The 20955-nt window shown below is 36.8% G+C and overlaps 1 protein-coding gene across 3 annotated transcripts in view; it reads right to left on the bottom strand.

Annotated features, from left to right (window-relative positions):
- The window catches only part of Synd (protein kinase C and casein kinase substrate in neurons protein Synd), a 61720-nt gene extending 41377 nt beyond the window's left edge, over positions 1 to 20343 (bottom strand). For all 3 annotated transcript variants that reach the window (XM_068352842.1, XM_068352843.1, XM_068352844.1), the window contains exons 1-5: positions 20235 to 20343; positions 8512 to 8626; positions 5717 to 5873; positions 5032 to 5180; positions 4476 to 4667 (exon numbers count right to left, since the gene is read on the bottom strand). In XM_068352842.1, coding sequence (XP_068208943.1) covers positions 4476 to 4667; positions 5032 to 5180; positions 5717 to 5873; positions 8512 to 8568 — 555 coding nt within the window. In that variant the 5' untranslated portion in view covers positions 8569 to 8626; positions 20235 to 20343. The remainder of the gene's footprint in view (positions 1 to 4475; positions 4668 to 5031; positions 5181 to 5716; positions 5874 to 8511; positions 8627 to 20234) is intronic.
- Positions 20344 to 20955: the final 612 nt, after the last annotated feature.

The following is a 20955-nucleotide window of genomic DNA, read 5'->3' as shown; positions in this document are numbered from 1 at the left end:
CCAGGGTCGCGCGATGGTGATCAGCATGCGCAGGGTCGCGCGATGGTGATCAGTATGCGCAGGGTCGCGCGATGGTGATCAGCATGCCAGGGTTGCGCGATGGCGATCAGCATGCGCAGGTGGGCGGTCGCGCGATGGTGATCAGTATGCGCAGGGTCGCGCGATGGTGATCAGCATGCCAAGATCGCGCGATGGCGATCAGCATGCGCAGGTGGGCGGTCGCGCGATGGCGAGCAGTATCTGCAGGTGGGCGATCGCGCGATGGCGAACAGCATCCGCAGTTGAGGGTCGCGCGATGGTTATCAGCATGCGCAGGGTCGAGCGATGGTGATCAGCATCCGCAGGTGTGCGGTCGCGCGATGGCGATCAGCATCCGCAGTTGAGGGTCGCGCGATGGCGATCAGCACCCGCAGTTGAGGGTTGCGCGATGGCGATCAGCATCCGCAGTTGAGGGTCGCGCGATGGCGATCAGCACCCGCAGTCGAGGGTCGCGCGATGGCGATCAGCATCCGCAGTCGAGGGTCGCGCGATGGCGATCAGCATCCGCAGTCGAGGGTCGCGCGATGGCGATCAGCATCCGCAGTCGAGGGTCGCGCGATGGCGATCAGCATGCGCAGGTGAGCTAGTAGCTGGCGAACCATGTTCCTTCAGAAGTGTTGGAGAACGTTGGCGTGCCGGCTGTAACACACGCGGGCGATCCGAAGATCGCCGAGAGACAGGTGATCGCTGGCGAGCTGATGATCGCTGGCGAGCTGATGATCGCTGGCGAGCTGATGATCGCTGGCGAGCTGATGATTGCTGACGAGCTGATGATCACTGGCGAGCTGATGATCGCTGACGAGCAGAAGGCTACGCGTGGAAGCCTGCGCATAGAAGAAGAGTCCTTGACCCCGACCTGAACCGAAGTTCTAGATCGCGAGGGCGAACGTGGGCGCACAGGGCGCGTAACAGGAACCAACAGGAACAGCAGGGATGATCATCTTGAAAGCGCTGACGAACAGGAGAGCGCTGATGAGCAGAAGAGCGCCTGTGTGCTAACACTGAGCAGGAGCAGGAGAGAACACAGCAGAAGGGCGCGCAGGGAAACCCTGACACGCAAGGGAAGAACCCCCGTGGGGGCAACCCTTTGCCCCGAAGGGATCGTTGTCCGCCGGGAGACTGATGTCCGTCGGAAGACCGCTGTCCGTCGGGAAGACCGTTGCCCGTCGGAAGACGAGATCAGACTGCTGTCCATCTGCACCAAGGCGGAAGATCGAGAAAAAGGAGTTGTAGGCTGCAAACGGAGATCCAAAAAGGCGCCTCAAGCACCCTTATAGGGAGATGAGAGGCCCTTACGACGAGGCAGACGGTGGGCCTTACGGCGAGGGAGGCCAACAGCAACAGCAACAGAAGAAACCTCCGAAGACGAGTCTCTATGAGTGTACTCTCTCGCGAACGAAAGAGAAACACTTCGTGGAAGAGACTGGTCAGCCAGTGACCTAAAAGGAGCAATCCTCCGAAGAGGAGCTCCTGCAGTTGCCCAGCCCCTTGAGCGAAACTGCAGGTGCGACCGCTCAGCACCAAGAGCATAGTCGCACGAAAAAAAGGCAAGAGAAGAACCCCCCAAAAGGGGAAAAACTCAAGCCTGGACAGGAAAAACTTCCCTCGGAAGGAAAGTTACCCGCCCAAGGAGGCAAGCCTCCTGAGAGTTCTAAAATGAACTGGAGAGCTGTCCGTCGTCACGGGAGTACTACCAGTAGAAGGAGACACGCCCCTGACGAAAATACAAGGGGGGAGGCAGCAACAGCCGAATCCCCAGGACTCAAGAGACAGCTCACACCGTTGCCATATTACAGAAACGAACTAGATCGGTAACTGTAAAAAAATAAAACAAATAATATTAGTACACATTCATTCCCCCGGGAAGGCTCCGAAGAGGAATCCCGAGGGAAAGGAACAAGAATTACACAACAGGCACGTGCCCTCACAACCACTTACACTCACGGAAGGAGAGCTGTAACCAAAACAGAATTATAACAATTATAATTATGTAACTATGTAATTATGTAATTTAAAAATGAATGAACACTAAAGAAAGAACGAAAACCCCGAAAGGAATCGTTCTACAAGCTGAAAAACAAAAAACAACTACAATTAGATTCATAACTAATTGAGACAAACGTACGGCGTAGCAACCCCCCCACACGGAAAGGAAGCTACAAGGGCGTAGTAACACGTAGTAAAAGGGTGAACGACCTCAAGAGAGAGAGAGAGAAAGACATAAGTCAAACTCGATCGCCACCCATAAAATTACGCCGTGGTGGCCTAACTGCCGAGGACTCCACGTAGATATCGTACACTACACACACAAATCTGAAAAGGAAACTTACTTATTTCTATACTCAAATATATATACAAACATGAAAACATGTTTACATATATATTGAGTAAATGAAAAGTAAGCGATTAAGTAAAGACAAAACAAACAATGGCTGCCAAGAGAGGACCAAGACAGAGACGTCTGTCACAGTCCGAGCCAAAAGTGAAAGTGAGTATTCACCTGTGTGTGAGGGGGAGGAGGAGTAGCTAGCTACCACTCCCCTACCCCCCGCTAACTAGCGCGGGGGTAATACACCCTCGTTAAATTCTAATGGCTTGCCATTTCAGCTACGCTAAAAGGTAACCCTTTGTAAATAGCGTGGTTTGTATTTCGGTTACGGAACAATTGCCATTTTGGGTATTTTTGCTGTAATAATGACATACAGCACCACTCTGTTACATCCCTTGGGTACGAATTGAAGTTCATGCGCACATTTTTTTTTCGCGTTTACAGTTACACTAGGTCTGGATTGACAGTGTGTTAACCCCTTTACCCCCAAAGGACGTACTGGTATGTTTCACAAAACACATCCCTTTACCCCCATGGACGTACCGGTACGTCCTTGCAAAAAACTGCTATTTAAATTGTTTTTTTTGCATATTTTTTATGAATATTTGAGAAACTTCAGGCATTTTCCAAGAGAATGAGACCAACCTGACCTCTCTATGACGAAAATTAAGGCTGTTAGAGCAATTTAAAAAAATATACTGCAAAATGTGATTGAAAAAAATTAACCCATGGGGGTTAAGGGTTGGAAATTTCCAAATAGCCTGGGGGTAAAAGGGTTGAGAACCAACTGCTATAGTGAAGTACGTCAACACACGTACAGTATGCAAATCTTATCTGGACGGATGCTGTGCACAAGTTGCTACAAAGCCGAAAAAAAATTTAAAGAATATCCTCCCAAATAAGAAAAATATCTTTATTTCTTTCAAAATAAAAAATAAGCTACATTCTTTCTCAGTACATCAACTTACATACAGGCAATACATAAACATCAGCAATTTTCTATGAACTTCTGGTTAAAATAATTTTGGATTTACCTGAAAACAGTTGTAGGATATTTTTGAGTACAGAAATGTTTGAAGAAAAAAGCTTCATACTAAGAATGCCCCTCCCACCCTTATCAAACTATAGTATATTGTAAATTCAAGGTATCTCAAGACATACCAGCAATGGAGAAGGTGCTATTGCAGACATGTTGTCTTTGTTTTCCATTTGTTCAGATACAATAATAATAGGTCAAAATCCATTAGGTGGACTGAGTACTAATGGGAAATATAAGTTATAAAAGGTATTTTGACGAAGGAAAAATCTATTTCTGGGCGAGGGACCTGTGTCGCTCCGTGAAATGCTCCTTAAAGCACCATTTCAAAGGTATAAATACTGCTAAATATACCAGAGAAAAAAGTTGCATGGAATGCTAGGAATATATCCAGCTCGCTCACCCCTAAAGGGTGTTGGTATTAAAACTGGGGCGAGTGATACCACTACCAGAGATCCCTCTCCAATTAGACTTCTCCCTCCTCAAAATCCCCCGTTACTACAAGGTGGCGTTCACTAAAAATTTCTATTTACAGTTTGAACAAATAATATAAATGTTTTACCCCATGTACTTAAGAAACAATGATTTATTTTTTTTTTAAAGTAAAACATTCACCCTCTTTCTTTAAAATATTCTGTAGATCAAAACCAGGTATCTATACAATTTACACAAAGCCTTATGGATGGCTAGAAAACAGCTTAAAATAACTGTTGCTAACCTGAAATGAGATTAAAATTTCCTGCCATTCTTTGATATAACTCTATATACTTTCTCCAATGCACCCTATCATAAAAACAATAACTATTGAGGGAATATCAGAAAATTAAGTTCTCAAAAGATAAGAAAATTTACATTGCATAGGTTGTGTAATAGCAAATTTGATTTGCCTTCCAAGCTGTGACAAGACGAAAGCACCAACTATCTCCTATATTCCTAAAACACTAAATCACACATATAAATAAAAATAGTCTTTATATAGAAGAAAACCTAATCATGCATATCTAGAGACCTAATTTAAAAACTTCCAAAGGAAGAGAGAGGAGAGAAATTTTCTCGGAATCACAATCTTACCTGGTCCGGAGAAAGCGACGAATCGCCACCAGCGTTTCTTTCCTGATTCTGGGCCGACCTTTCGTTTTTGCAAGCGTTGTGGTAGTCGGCTCTTTGTTTGTTCACCTTTTCTAAAAGCTTGGCCCAAGGTTTCTGAGCCTTTTTAAACATATCTTCGATGTCCTTCTTTTCTTTTAGTTGACCCATCATAGACTGTAAAGTGAACAAGCAGAAAGAGTTTATACCAAATTCATTCTTTTGATTTCATTCACTGTTCTTCAGTATTGTATTTTCATTCATGTAAAACTCGGTTCAAAATATTGGTTTGCCATTAATAATTTCTTTAAAATTTTACTTTCAAGACTGCCTGATACAGTTAAGGAAAAAATTAAAACAAAATACTGTTCTTACATATAAGAGGCTTACTTAATACCCAACACAAGCCATTTACAGTACGTTGGGCCTAAAAATACCATCAGCCATTATAAGTGTGAAATATATCGGACATAATCATATTACAGTATACATACAGTACTATTGTATAATATATTCATAAAAAAAATCATGCTCCTCTTACCTTGTGGTAATTATCCCTTTGCCACTGCTTAACATTACTATGAACTTCATTGATAAGATTTTCTCGTACACGCATGTGCAGATCACACCTCTGTTCAGCCTCCATTAGCACTCCTTTCCAAGCTGCCTCAGTGGTGCCATATTCGGGTCCTGAGAGGAAATAAAATGGAATCAGAATTATTCACCTTCAGTGAAGACTGTGGTGGCCTGTGCGGTAATGTCCCTGACTGGTGATCACTAGACTGGTGTTCGAGTCCCACTCAAACTCGTTAGTCCGTTTTGTCGCTGCAACCTCACCATCCCTCACCAAGGAGGGGCGGTTTTGGGGAACCTACACCTAGGTCTATCTGCTGAGTCATCAGCATCCATTGCCTGGCCCTCTCTGGTCCTAGTTTGGGTGGAGAGGGGCTTTGGTGCTGATCGTATGCATATATTGTCAGACTCTAGGGCACTGTCCTGCTTGATAGGGCAATGTCACTGTCCCTTGCCTCTGCCATTCACGAGCAGCCTTTAAACCTTTAAAAGGACTTCTTATAAGTATTTAACATTATCTAATATAGAACGTTCAAATAAATATAGAGGTACTTAGATGTAAGGTGAATATATGAAAACAATCAATTTAATTTAGTAACATGATAAGTTTACTTTAATTTTGTCAAGTCATGATCATGGATGAAAACACCTACCCTTCTCTATAGTATTATTCCATTTTTTGGCCCAATCTTTTAGACTCTTGGCATACATCTTTTCAATCTCCGCTCTCTCGGAGACTAATTTCATTAGGTCTTCACACAGTCTGTTTCCATCTTCTATACGTTTTGTAGTTCTTTTATAATTTCCCACCTGAAATATTCAAGAGGAAAAATGTAAAACAATGAAGAAAAGACAACATATTTTGTACAAAATAAATTAAGCATTAAAGCTAATTTTTCAAATAAACTCTTCCATTTATGTGGAAGCAAGAATGACTGCTTGATAGGCTAAATAAATTCAATGAAATAAACTTTCTTTAAGACCAAGCTCAATGCTAATTTTTCAAAGGAACCAAAACAATAACATGCCAATAAAATCTTAAATGTATACAGTACTACTGCTGTATACTTAAATATCTTAATTACAAAAACTAATTGCAAATATCTAAAGATTTAGTATTAAAATTTAAAACCACAACCCGAACCCTCAAACCCTTAACCCTTTCAGTGGCAGCGGTGAATTCACCGATACTTCTGATGTAGCAAAATCTTTCTCAAGACTACACAAACCCTATAGTCAATTCTTTTTAGTGAGGCAGATTTGCACCGACTCGCAGGGGTGCCCTTTTAGCTCGGAAAAGTTTCCCGATCGCTGATTGGTTGGACAGGATAATTCTAACCAATCAGAATGCAGGAAACTTTTCCGAGCTAAAAGGGCACCGCTGCGAGTCAGCGCAAATGAGCCTCATAAAAAAAATGAGTATAGATTGTTGATATTTACTGGAAACTTTTCATAAAACCTTTCCATTAAATACCAGCTTTCTATAGTTTGGGTGATTTTAAGAGTTTCCTTTTTAAAGTTTTAAATAAGTCAGCAACGGCTGTGAAAGGGTTAAAATTAAACAGAAAGCTGATGAGAACCATTTAGGGGTAATTCTATCGGCTTTTCTATTGAAATATAAATGCTCATTGATTAACTCCATCATGTAGCCTAGACGAATTTAATCCATCAACTCAACTGTTAAGTTTAAATAACCAAATAAATAGCCATAAATTATTCTATTACATCATAAATTCAATGACATGGAAAACAAACTTCCAATTAAAAAATGTTACATTGATTTTATAGTTAGAATTATGTCATTAAAAGACCATAAAAGTATCCAATTCAGTTTCCTAACATGAATTCTAGAAATCATTAAAAGTATAATAGCTAAAATTCCTTCATTTCCTAGGTATAAAACTTGAGCCAATCATCATGGCACAAATTCTACCAGTTTTGAACTATCTTCTTGTTAAAAGCATTCCAATGAATGAAATCATCCAGATTATGCAAAATGATCATACATTGTACGTGGTATAACCAGAATACTGCTTCAGCTGGGCAGAAGTTGCAATGACAAGGGTAGTAACAGACAGGAGGACAATCTCCCTCTGTGCTCATGGAATTTATAATTAGTATTTTTTTACCCAATTTGATTGAAATGTCTTGAACCTTGTGGAAGTTGTAATAAAGAAAGTGTGGCCAACGTAATGATAGACGGAGATAGACTACCTCAAATCATGCACATCTTTGCACGATGGTCTACCTCTGTGAAAAGTTTGACTGAAATACGTACCTTCAGCCATGTATAAGAGGAGTTATGGTCACAGGTAAGCATGACAGGCATACTAAAGGGCAGACATACAAATGGATAGACAAAACAAAAAAAAGTTATAACAAAAGGGACGGAAAACTGTGACCCCAACAACTGACCCTTTTGCAGAACAACTACTAAAAACATAATCATGCTTATGGGAACATCCCAACACAAAACCAAAATTTTAGACTGTGGTAGGTCTCTTAACAAATGAAGAAGACAGGGATGAGAAAATTTACATGGAGTAATGGATTTCTTATGCTCAGCATTTAAATGAAGAGTTAACCACCAAGAACGAATAAGGATACCGTTTCACCGGAGGGACAGAACTTGGAGCAAGTACATTTTCGTTACCTTAGCGAGATACTGGATTATGCGGCCAGAAATGAGAAATGACATTTCTGAATTTCAGTTAAGTGAGGGTACCTCATCAGTGAACAAAGTTCATGATAAGATTCATGCTTCGAATGCTCTGGAAGCATACTATCACCGATATGTTCGGAATAGTACGAAATGGTTTCTGCATGCAATGAGAGGGGGACGAAGAACAATCAGGGAAGTGGTTCATTTTTAGAAGTAGGAAGCCAATCAAAAAAAAAAAAAAAAAAAAAAAAAAAAAAAAAAAAAAAAAAAAAAAAGAAGAAGAAGAAGAAGAAGAAGAAGAAGGAGGAAGGACCTAACTTAGATGGAAACATCAATAATGATGATTATGTTATGAATGGGATTATGGCACAAGATCATAACTGCCCCATTCATCAGCATACATGCTCCGTCCAATCGTGAGAGATACCAGACAGAACATGAATAACCCATGAACAAGCAAAGCTTTGAAAATTATGAATGCCAGCATATTGCATAAACAAATTCAATAAATCACAATCCAATATATGACAAAAATAGTTCTTGTGCTTTCTCATAATATGCTATTTCATGGCTTCATGGAAATTCCATAGGTGACTGTGTAATACACTTTTAATGGGTGTAAACTGGATACCACTATCAGGACCTATGCACCTAAAAGGTAATAATCTTACTTTCATATCACCAGGATACTAAAACTATTCAATATTTGTTTTTAAGAGATTAATTAGAATGACTAGATTACTTTCTTCAAGTCTAACATATTCTTTGACCCAAGTATATACTGACCTCCCAGAAGGAGTCTGTGGAGGTGTAGACGGCATTTTCATCGCTGTGGTGTGACATTTTGCCTGTGCCTCACCACTGCTGACTCAACAACAGCTGCTTGGCTTCAAGCACACTCCTGTAAAGAGAAATAAATCTTTGTTATTTGATGTGCAAAAGGGTAAAACATATTGGACATACAATATGAAGGTTTCAAGATAAATTTTTGTTATTTGATGCGCAAAATTGTAAAACATATCACAACATACAATACCAAAGTTTCATATTCTACCAAAATGTACTGGTAATGACCATCATATACCCATAATATATTCTTTTTTACAAATTAATCATGTGGTTGTCTCTTTTTAAACAAGTAATTGGTAGAATGGTGTAGAAATAAGTATAAAAATAAATAAGGAGTTAAAATACTAGCCAGCCAATCTCTGAATCCTGTAAGTATCAACAGAAACTAGCTAAAATCTTTACTTATGAGCAACGGAACTCATAAACCACAGTAATAAACGGTTTACTATTTCATTGTATTTTATAATATATGAACCTTAAATTCACACACTTAAGTATGGTAATAAGAACAATGGCCCAAAGATTAAATGAAGTGAGATAGCTAGAATACTTGCAAATATGTTCCATTTATATAAAAAAAAAACTTCTGAATAATAGTTACACAAGGCCCTTGCTATTCTATGTAGCAGAAATGAGCAATAGTAAGATACACGAAGTGGTGGGACTACAAGATGTTAATTGATCAGGGTACAACTGGAATTTTAAACTAAAAATTAGAAAGAAGCAGGCATATAAGGCATCTGGATAAGAAAAGAGGCAAATGTGCAAGACTTCAGATGATTTGACATGTGAACAGAAGTAGAAAGGAACCACTGCTCAAAAAAGCAGTACATATAAAACACTTGGTTTAAAGGCCGCTCATGAATAGCAAAGGCAAGGGACAGTGACATTGCCCCATCATGCATGACAATGCCCTAGAGACTGACCATATATACATATGATCAGTGCCCAAGCCCCCTCTTCACCCAAGCTAGGACTAAGGAGGGCCAGGTGATGGCTGCTGATGACTCAGCAGATAGACCTATAGGCTCCCCTAAAGCCCCCAGCCTCAGCTTACAAGGATGGTGAGGTTGCAGCAATCAAAGAAACGAGTTTGAGTGGGACTCGAACCCCAGTCTGGCGTTCACCAGTCAGGGACGTTACCACATGGGCCACCAGAAATAAGGTGATAAATGAAGACTAAGAACTGATGAGTATTTAGGGAGGAAGAGCACAAGGCAAAGATATTGCTCTGTGATAGGTTTGTAAGAATACTACCACCGTATGGCCTGCGTGTCATTGAAAGCGACTAGAAGGACTGCTGTTGACTTGCAGTTTTGCTTTTTATCAAAATACTAGGCCCACTGCCATAACTGGAAAATGTTGCTTTGCAGTTGGACTTTTTAGTTGAAGGTTAGGCCTACCACCAATAACTGGGGTTCATGACTGCAAGGGCATGTGATTATAAAACGCCTCTGACAGATTATAATTCATGGCTAGGCCACCCACCCCTTATTGTAAGGATAACAATGGAAAAGAAGAGCACAAGTCAAGGATAATTATGGAGAATTTATTTACCGTTTAGCCTCATAAAGCGGAAAATCTAACATAAAACAATAATTATTTTGATTATGGGGAAAAGTGTTTGTACGAGTCTATATGGTAAAATATTTCCTTTTGGTAAATTAACCAGCTCTATTCTCGTGCTAAAATAACATCTTTAAGAAGTGTAACATGTATTAGTTTTAGATAAAAGTTGATTATCAAATGAACTTGATACTTTTACCCTCCTCACTGGGCTACTTTCCCTGTTGGAGCCTTTGGGCTTATAGTACTTTGTGTTTTTTTAGCCAATGGTGTAGTTGGGCTAATAATAATAACTAACCAATCAAGTTATATGATTCATTTATTACCTTAACAGTAATTGATTTTTATTGTACTTATGAACTGATAACAAATTGTTATCACCACTGCACATGTATACTGCTGAGAGAAAATACTATGCTGAATAACTTGTAAAAAAGGGAAGCTGTGATATATTCTATGAATGTAGGGTGCGGAGATCCAGTAATAATTTCTCTTTATATGAAAATCTTCAGAATAACTTCAATAAATACGAACAAAACTACACGAAATTGTTTATAAAACATATTAAAGGAATAACCAGAGACAAAAATAAAAAAAAATTGTTTAACTAATGTGTAAGTATATGTATGTATACAGTACTAGTGTATGCAACCCGTAAAAATAACTCATAATTATTTTGATAAATATGCATAGATACACGCACACAGTGTAATCAACCTCACCAGGGTATGCCTACTCTCCACCCTACACGAAGGACGAGGAAAGACCGAGTAGTTATATGACTGGCAAGATATATATATATATATATATATATATATATATATATATATATATATAGAGAGAGAGAGAGAGAGAGAGAGAGAGAGAGAGAGAGAGAGAGAGAGAGAGAGAGAGAGAGAGAGAGAGCGCCAGTCACCTGTTCTTTATTATATAAGGGAGATTAGCATATGAAATAATGTATACATACCACACCAGTACATGAGCAATTAAACCACATCCACAAGATTAAATACAAAGATAATAGAAATTGAGATTAGGGTAACGTTATCATCACCACTGATAATGGTTGGTCTATGACACAAGGGGACTGTATTCACAAAATACATTTTTACAGATGTGACTGATGGAATTACCACATTATTATTATTATTACTATCAAAGCTACAAGCCTAATTGGAAAAGCAAGATGCTATAAGCCCAGGGGCTCCAACAGGGAAAAATAGCCCAGTGAGGAAAGGAAATAAGGAAATAAATAAATGAAGAGAACAAATTAACAATAAATAATTCTAAAAAAAGTAACGTCAAAACAGACATGTCACATATAAACTATTAACATCAAAAACAAATATGTCATATATAAACTATAAAAAGACTCATGTCCGCCTGGTCAACAAAAAAGCATTTGCTCCAACTTTGAACTTTTGAAGTTTTACTGATTCAACTACCCGATTAGGAAGATCATTCCACAACTTGGTAACAGCTGGAATAAAACTTCTAGAATACGGCGTAGTATTGAGCCTCGTGATGGAGAAGGCCTGGCTATTAGGCTTGTTGGTATTATACATTTTATATTATGAATATTTCAGATACAGAATGAATGTAGTATTTTATGAACCGTTCACTCATAGTCACTATTCATTGCTTAGAACTCAAGAGAGCCCTATCTCTGAAAATCAGCTCCCTGGGGAGATAACTTGTGTGTTAAAGACAAACATATTTCAGTGCTGTAAATGTTTATCATCACTTGTTTACATAAAATTTTTACAAATTATGTTCATATTCAAACATGGTACTGCCTACCTCTCATAGAAATGCACATATTTGATTAATATTGTAGAATTATATCATCTTAATTACTTGCGTTTATTATAATTATATTACTCTGTTTAACGCAGCTTTGTTCCACAGCAATTGACTAACAACCAGACACATAGGTTATTGCTTTGATCATCATAACCATAACTGATTTTTTGATAGTGGTATGTGACGTTCTGGGACTACTATGTGAGCAGAGAGAACTACCACTTGCACACAAATGCGAGAGAGAGAGAGAGAGAGAGAGAGAGAGAGAGAGAGAGAGAGAGAGAGAGAGAGAGAGAGAGAGAGAGAGAGAGAGAGAGATCATAATCATCTGAGCTATCTTAAGAGTGGTGTTTATGAGTGTGTAATGCTAATCTTTATACTGTAGCCCTAAGCTAGCCAACCACTTATTAAGTTACGAAAAATCGTCTGGGAGAGAGAGAGAGAGAGAGAGAGAGAGAGAGAGAGAGAGAGAGAGAGAGAGAGAGAGAGAGAGAGAGAGAGAGAGCTTTCAATTAATTAAGTGTAATACCATCAAGCCAAGAAATTACAAGCCCAAAGAAATAAAATTATTAGACATACAACAAATTAAAACTTCGATCAATATGGCATTTTATTTACAGCCTCATTATAAAAGGTTAACATCATCAAGATTTTTTTCTATTGGTTATTATTCCAACACTTCAGAATAAAATTTGCCAAATAAACTTTTCAAATACATATGTTGAGACATTACTTACTCAATTTTAGTTTACATGTACAAAAATATAATCAAATATAAAATTAAAATTAAATCATTTAGCATGAAAAGTTATTTACCTCTTATCTATAATGACCAAATGTTTTTATAACCTAAATCATAATTCTGAATAGTATAAATTACATCAACACTCATTAACATACAGATATCAGTTGAATTAGAAAAATTCAACGTGGTGAAATAAAAGATATTTAATCTAAAGAAGTTGGTTTTAATTATCACAATCAATTGTGTTAATTAGTAATTAAATGTAATTAAAAATTTGCTTTTTAAAAGGGTTTGATAAACTAAGTAATATCTCATCCAAGGATTTTTTTTTATATTTCTTTAATTAAAATAAAATAAACATCGTTATAATCTTTAATATATATATACACACATATATATGTGTGTGTATTGCTTTAATCAGTGTGTGTGTGTGTGTGTTGCTTTAAACAGTTCTAGACACGTCAGAAAGATTAAAAAATATTTCCTCCCAAGACTCTGTTTATTAAAATTTTTCATTTCTCCTACACCATCTTATTTTACCTTCTTATATCTCTCATACAATTATTTCTCTTTTTTTTTTAAATTCTCACAAGACCAACAATTCTTTCCAATGACACACCACAGGAAACGAACCTTCTCTAGAGTAGTAAAACTGGCAGGAACAATAAAAAAAAGTCCCATGATTAAATATACCCAATTTAGAAAGACAATGCCAATGCTACCATTTATGACCAACCAATTCGGGTCAACAGCTGAGGAGGACTCCGAGATGCCATCGGGTATGAGCACTCGAGAACAGATTGCTAATCTACCCTTACTGATAACGATGGACATTTAATAAGACACGCAGTGTGTGTGAATGGGAGAGAGAGTATTGGTAATTTCACAGGATTGTTCAAATGATTTTTAGAATTTTTGATATATATATATGTATATATATATATATATATATATAATATATATATATATATATATATATTATATATATAATATATATATATATATATATATATATATTATATATATAATATATATATATATATATATATATATATATTATATATAATATATATATATAATTTATATATATATATTATAATATATATATATATATATATATATATTATATATATACATATATATATGTGTGTTTATATATATAATTATATATATATATATATATATATATATATATATATCTATATCTATATATATATATATATATATATATATATATATATATATATCTATATCTATATATATATATATATATATATATATATACACACACAGTATATATTTCTAGTGGGGATACATTATGTATCGCCATGATCAGCAAATCTGTATTGTCAGGGACACCCATTCTAGGTCGGTTTGCTGTGAACGATCAGACAAAAGTCTCCCATCATCACCAATCTGCAGTTGGCCAGTGCGGCGATGAAAACTGGCCTAACCCCAAACATGAATTGAGATATCTGAGGCTTTGTCCTGTAGTGGTCTAGAAATAGCTGTAGTTGTTTATATATATATATATATATATATATATATATATATATATATATATATATATATATATATATATATATATATATATTCAGACTCGATAAAGTGGTATGTTATTCCTCCCCAAAAAAGAAGAGATTCTGATAAAGAAGGGAGTATAAACAGGTCGAGCCCTATCAGAACACCACACGGCCAGATAAAGAAACCTATCAGTGGTCCTTGTTTTATTGTCTGGTCATAAGCCTTACCACATTCCATACCACGAAGCCTCCTATATGCACGCAAGTCGTGGAATTTATGGGGAGAACAATTAATCTAAGGGAATAACAATTAATTTAAGGGAAGAACAATTGATTTAAGGGAGGAACAATTAATTTAAGGGAAGAGCAGTTATTGTAAGGGAAGAACAATTAATTTAAGGGAAGAACAGTTATTGTAAGGGAAGAACAATTAATTTAAGAGAAGAACAGTTATTGTAAGGGAAGAACAATTAATTTAAGGGAAGAACAGTTATTGTAAGGGAAGAACAATTAATTTAAGGGAAGAGCAGTTATTGTAAGGGAAGAACAATTAATTTAAGGGAAGAACAATTAATCTAAAGGAATAACAATTAATTTACGGGATGAACAATTTAAGGGAAGAACAATTGATTTAAGGGAGGAACAATTAATTTAAGGGAAGAGCAGTTATTGTAAGGGAAGAACAGTTAATTTAAGGGAAGAACATTTATTGTAAGGGAGGAACAATTAATTTAAGAGAAGAACAGTTATTGTAAGGGAAGAACAATTAATTTAAGGGAAGAACAGTTATTGTAAGGGAAGAACAATTAATTTAAGGGAAGAGCAGTTATTGTAAGGGAAGAACAATTAATTTAAGGGAAGAACAATTAATCTAAGGGAAGAACAATTAATTTAAGGGAAGAGCAGTTAATTTAAGGAAAGGGCAATTCATTTAAAAGAGGAGCAATTAATTCAAGGGAAGAACAATTAAATTTAAGGGCAGAACAATTCAACTTTAGGGAAGAACAATCAAGTTTAATATAAAAACCTTGAAATTTCAAGGCAGAACCTGGAAATTTAAGGGAAGAGCACTTGAATTTAGGGGAAGAACACTTCAATTTAAAGGGAGAACACTTAAATTTAAGGAAAAAAGTTGAAATTTTTTTTTTCTGGGACTAAATCCAGAAACTAAGATTCTGTGAACGTCCACCTCTTGGGGCAATGACAAGTTCTCTGGAATCAGGTGATCAACGTTAATGCTTTTAATGAGTAATCTATGCATTAAGTTTCAAAGAGACACTGGTCGCATTGTAGGTATCCATCATTAACGCGCGGGGAGGGGGGGGGGGGGGGAAGGAGGAAGAGAGGGGAAGGGGAAGGGGAAGGGGAGTGGAATGGAAACAGAAATTATGTAAATGGAAAGAGCCTTCGACTTCCCGTTCCAGGTAGGCACCGCTGATTTATTGAATGGGTAAACTTGGCATCGGAAGGTCAGAATGTTATCTAATACCTCTGCCCTCTGGGAGGGAGAATCAGTGATTAGAGATGATAAACATCACATATGGAAATTGTAAATACTTCGATTAGATGTAAATACAGTGAAAAATAAAAAGCCAATTTATTTACAATAGTAAATTTTTGCAGTTTAAAATCTACAAAGAACCCTAGGATATTTTTTTGCTGAAAGGATATGTGGATAAAAGAATAGTGAAGGGAGTTATCTAGCTAACCATGGTATGGGATTGTTTGGAAAGTCAAGTATCAATAAGTGTAATGTAAAGTGTGTTTTACAAAGGTACATTTTTTCCTAATTTCGTTATATCACATACGAACATAAACACATTTCACTTTCTTCATCTTTAGCTAGTCATTTGAGATCAGGATTCTTCCAAAATTCCCATCTCCATCCTGGATAATGATCATTGTATTTAATATAGAAGTTATGTCACATACAGAATGAAGAAACTGGAGGAAAGAAGATAAAAAAGAATGACATATTGACCTGATTACGTTCTTGAAGTTTCACGTACAGTAGCCAATCACAGATCAAGTAATTAGACGGTATATGAAGCAATGGACAGTGTCTATCAATAAAGTTGTCCCCTATTAAGATATCAGAATAATATACATGCATTAAATCTTTCAATGAAGCTCCAAGCTGGGGTGCCCTTTTAGCTCGGAAAAGATTCCTGATCGCTGATTGCTTGGACAAGATAATTCTAACCAATCAGCGATCAGGAAACTTTTCCCAGCTAAAAGGACACCCCTGCGAGTCGGTGCAATCTGCCTCGCTAAAAGAAATGGACTATAGTTCGGAACATTTAAACGTGACTAACAAATGGAACTATCTGGGAATTTCAAGGATCTGATAGGAGTCGATATCAAGGAGGAGGAGGAGGAGGAGAAGCTGAATCTGAAGGGCCCTTGAGGTCTTATCACTGTCGTTTAATTCTGTCTCGCTTGATGATCAGATAATAGTGAAAGATGTCTCGGTCGTTTCAATATTCTCTCTCTCTCTCTCTCTCTCTCTCTCTCTCTCTCTCTCTCTCTCTCTCTCTCTCTCTCTCTCTCTCAGAAGATGGACTCAAGTCACGAAATTGGATTCCTGATTCAATCATAAATGTGTTATTTCACAAGTCACGAAGAAGGGGAACAGTACGGCATGACTATCACAGACTATTTCACCTATCTACCTACTTACAACTTATCACGGGTTAGAATATTCAGACTATTTCACCTATCTACCTACTTACAACTTATCACGGGTTAGAATATTCAGACTATTTCACCTATCTACCTACTTACAACTTATCACGGGTTAGAATATTCAGACTATTTCACCTATCTACCTACTTACAACTTATCACGGGTTAGAATATTCAGACTATTTCACCTATCTACCTACTTACAACTTATCACGGGTTAGAATATTCAAACTAAATATATTTAAATCCATAAGTAAAAGAGAAGCAAAAACAAACTTCTTACTGATAATTGTACCCAAGTCACTCCACTCCTTGGCTGGGAGCATTCCACTCATACCGAAAAGACCAACAATTCTGGCTATTCATTTCGTGGACTGATTTGTTTTGCCACTAAAGAAATAATTGGGAATCTCTCCTCCCTCTCTCGTATTCTCTAAGCACAACAATGGCTCCCCTACTCTTTTGGCGAGCTGGATATAAGTTGAAGATTTATTTTCTTGGTTTGTTAGAAATTTATATGTTCTCGTTTCGGATAATAATAATATTAATAATGATAATTATGTTCCCTATATAATAAAGAGTACGTGTCTGTCTATTTATTTATCTATATATCTATATGTATGTATATATATACATACATACATATATATATATATATATATATATATATATATATACACACACACACACATACATATACCTTTACAGTCACAATGAACTCTCCCCATCCCTCGGATAGAGGGAGAGATAGTAGTCATACCCTGGTGAGAGGAGGTGAGTGTGTGCATATCTGTAAACATTTGGAAGTAATTTTTGACGGGTCGCGTACACTAGTAATATCAATAAATGTAATTTTCCTTATCTTGAATGAGAAGGGCAAGTGGCACGTCCTTTGGAATATCATAGCCTACGCATAGATTATTATTATTAATTGCTAAGCTACAACCCTAGATGGAAAAGCAGAATGCTATAAGCCCAGGGGCTCCAACAGGGAAAAATAGCCCAGTGAGGAACGTAAAAATGGAAAAAATAATTATTTTAAGAATATTAAAATAAATATCTCCTATATAAACTATAAAAACTTTAACAAAACAAGAGGAAGAGAAATTAGATAGAATAGTGTGCCCGAGTGTACTCTCAAGCAAGAGAACTCTAACCCAAGACTGTGAAAGACCATGGTACAGAGGCTATGGCACTACCCAGGACTAGACAACAGAGCTTCCCCTAACCCCCGGATATAGGATACCTTATATCATTATCTCCCCAAATTCACACACAAGTATTTCTTCGTAACCTTGCAAACAGATACAAAGACAGACACCCAAATAAACAGGGTCGAAAGCTAAACACCCCGGCTAGATCGAGTGACCACAATATGTAAGAAATGAAAACGGGGTGTCTGCAACAGTTCTTAATAAAACCCCCAGCTGAGATAATTAAAGCGAAAGGAGGTTGCAACAATAAAGAAGGGCTTGGATTTCAAACAACGATAAGATTGGTATCTCTGCTTTTTTTTAGAATGCTCTAATAAAGAAAGTGGTCTCTCTCTCTCTCTCTCTCTCTCTCTCTCTCTCTCTCTCTCTCTCTCTCTCTCTCTCTCTCTCTCTCTCTGAAAGTGAAATCTAAAGGTAAATGATAAAATAGTTAGATTTCAATCGTTTCTTGACTTTCTCTTGTCACAGTTTGTGTGGTTACGAAAAAAAATGTAATTCAAAGACATTATCAAAAGCTAAATAACCAGAGAAAGTTAACTTACTAAAATTATTATTATTATTATTATAGTATCATTATTATTATCATTATTATTATTATTATCACTATTATTAGCTAAGCCAAAACCCTAATTGGAAAAGCAAGATGCTGTAAGTCCAAGGACTCCAACAGGGGAAAAAAAGCCCAGTAAGGAAAGGGAACAAGGAAATAAACAAACTACAAGATTAGTAATGAACAATTAAAATAAAATATCTTAAGAACAGTAACGTTAAAATATATCTTTCATATTTAAACTATAAAAACTTAAAAAAAGAAGAGAAATAATTATATATTAGTTAATATAGCTAACATTTAAAATACAATATATCCAAAAATACTGATGACTTTGAAAACAGCCAAATAAGCATAAAAGATTAAAATATATTAGACGAACCAACACGAAAATAAAACCCATCTTTTCTGCTCGACTGTTCGACATCAAAGATTTAATAAAACCACAAATTAGTCGGTTAATCTTTTGACTTTCAATGACTCTCAAAATACTTGGAATTAAAAAAAAAAAAAAAAAAAAACTATAAGCTTTCAAATGCACGCACGAACGAGTTAACCTCACGAAGAAAAAGTTAGCCAACAAGAGGAAAGTGAAAAGTTCTCAAACGCTGGATGCATTTCTCAAGGATCTGAAAAAAGATGCATTGTGAATGCTACAGCCATTGATTTACGTGTTGATGATTTCGTGGTATTGTAACTGTAGGCTTTAAATAAATAAATAAATTATACATATGCATATATATGTATGTATATATATATATATATATATATATATATATATATATATATATACATATATATATATATAAACTTATATACACATATATATGTATATATACATATACATACATATACATATATATGTATATGTATACACACACACACACATATATATATATATATAATATATATATATATATATATATATATATATATATATATATATATATATACATACATACATATATATATGTATATATACATATACATATATATGTATATACATATATATATATATATATATATATATATATATATATATATATATCAAATTCCATAAAGATACAACGTCAAAGATGATTCAAGTCTACAAATACTATTAGATTACGCTGTACAAAATAATGATTTCCGAGTGATTTGACAACTTTCAAAAAATCAATCAAAGGTATTTTAGTTGATAATATGTACTTTAATGCTGACACGGTAATAAATCAGCCAATGCGATCAATTGGTCATCATGGTTGAAGTCAAATCATCACACAAATAATATAAATTCTCTAACATTTCATGTTAGGTATAGTCGGACACAATAATTCCTGGTACACCTCGCACTGGGAAAATGCAAACAGGAACACCCTTACTCCGCGGAGAGTTCCTGTGTTTAACCCAGCCCACCACCTCTGCCTGCTCTCAATACTGGCTTTTTGGTTGCTCATCTAGAAGTAAGGGTGTGACCGGGTACACTTCTTCATTAAAAGGTGTACCAAGGATTGTGTTCAACTGTACATTCTACTTTTTTTCATATAGATACCTAACAATAATCAAAGCAACCACGAACAAGGCCATAATACGTACCCAAAGCACAAAGAAGTAACTTAAGCACAAATTTAAAAAACCCTCAAGTCGAGTATCACACACTCACTGCCTCTCTAAAAACACAGCGCTACTAAATGCTAAGTCTCCCACACTGGTTGAATAGATGGCACTTCCGATATCGGCACTGGAAAACAGCTAGTTTTTATCTAATCTGAGATATTGCTGATAATACCAATAGATTACACAGCCACATGAACTAACATTTTACGAATTCCTCAGCTTTACAGATTAAATATGAGCACGGAAGCGTGTGTGGGGTGAAGGGAAGATTTGTGTGGGGTGGAGGGAAGATTTGTGTGTGGGTGGAGGGATGATTTGTGTGTGAGGTGGAGGGAAGATATGTGTGTGAGCTGGATGGAGGATTTGTGTGGGGTGGAGGGAAGATTTGTGTGTGTGGTGGAGGGAAGATTTGTGTGTGGGGTGAAGGGAAGATTTGAGTGTGGGGTAGAGGGAAGATTTGTGTGTGGGGTGGAGGGAAGATTTGTGTGTGGGGTGGAGGGAAGATTTAAGTGTGGGGTAGAGGGAAGATTTGTGTGTGGGGTGGAGGGAAGATTTGTGTGTGTGGTGGAGGGAAGATTTGAGTGTGGGGTGGAGGGAAGATTTGAGTGTGGGGTAGAAGGAAGATTTGTGTGTGGGGTGGAGGGAAGATTTGTGTGTGTGGTGGAGGGAAGATTTGAGTGTGGGGTAGAGGGAAGATTTG

This window comes from Palaemon carinicauda, chromosome 29, assembly GCF_036898095.1.
Source record: "Palaemon carinicauda isolate YSFRI2023 chromosome 29, ASM3689809v2, whole genome shotgun sequence".
NCBI lineage: Eukaryota > Metazoa > Arthropoda > Malacostraca > Decapoda > Palaemonidae > Palaemon > Palaemon carinicauda.
Note: the sequence above shows the minus strand (reverse complement) of the source record. Positions and strands in the feature narration are given on the sequence as shown.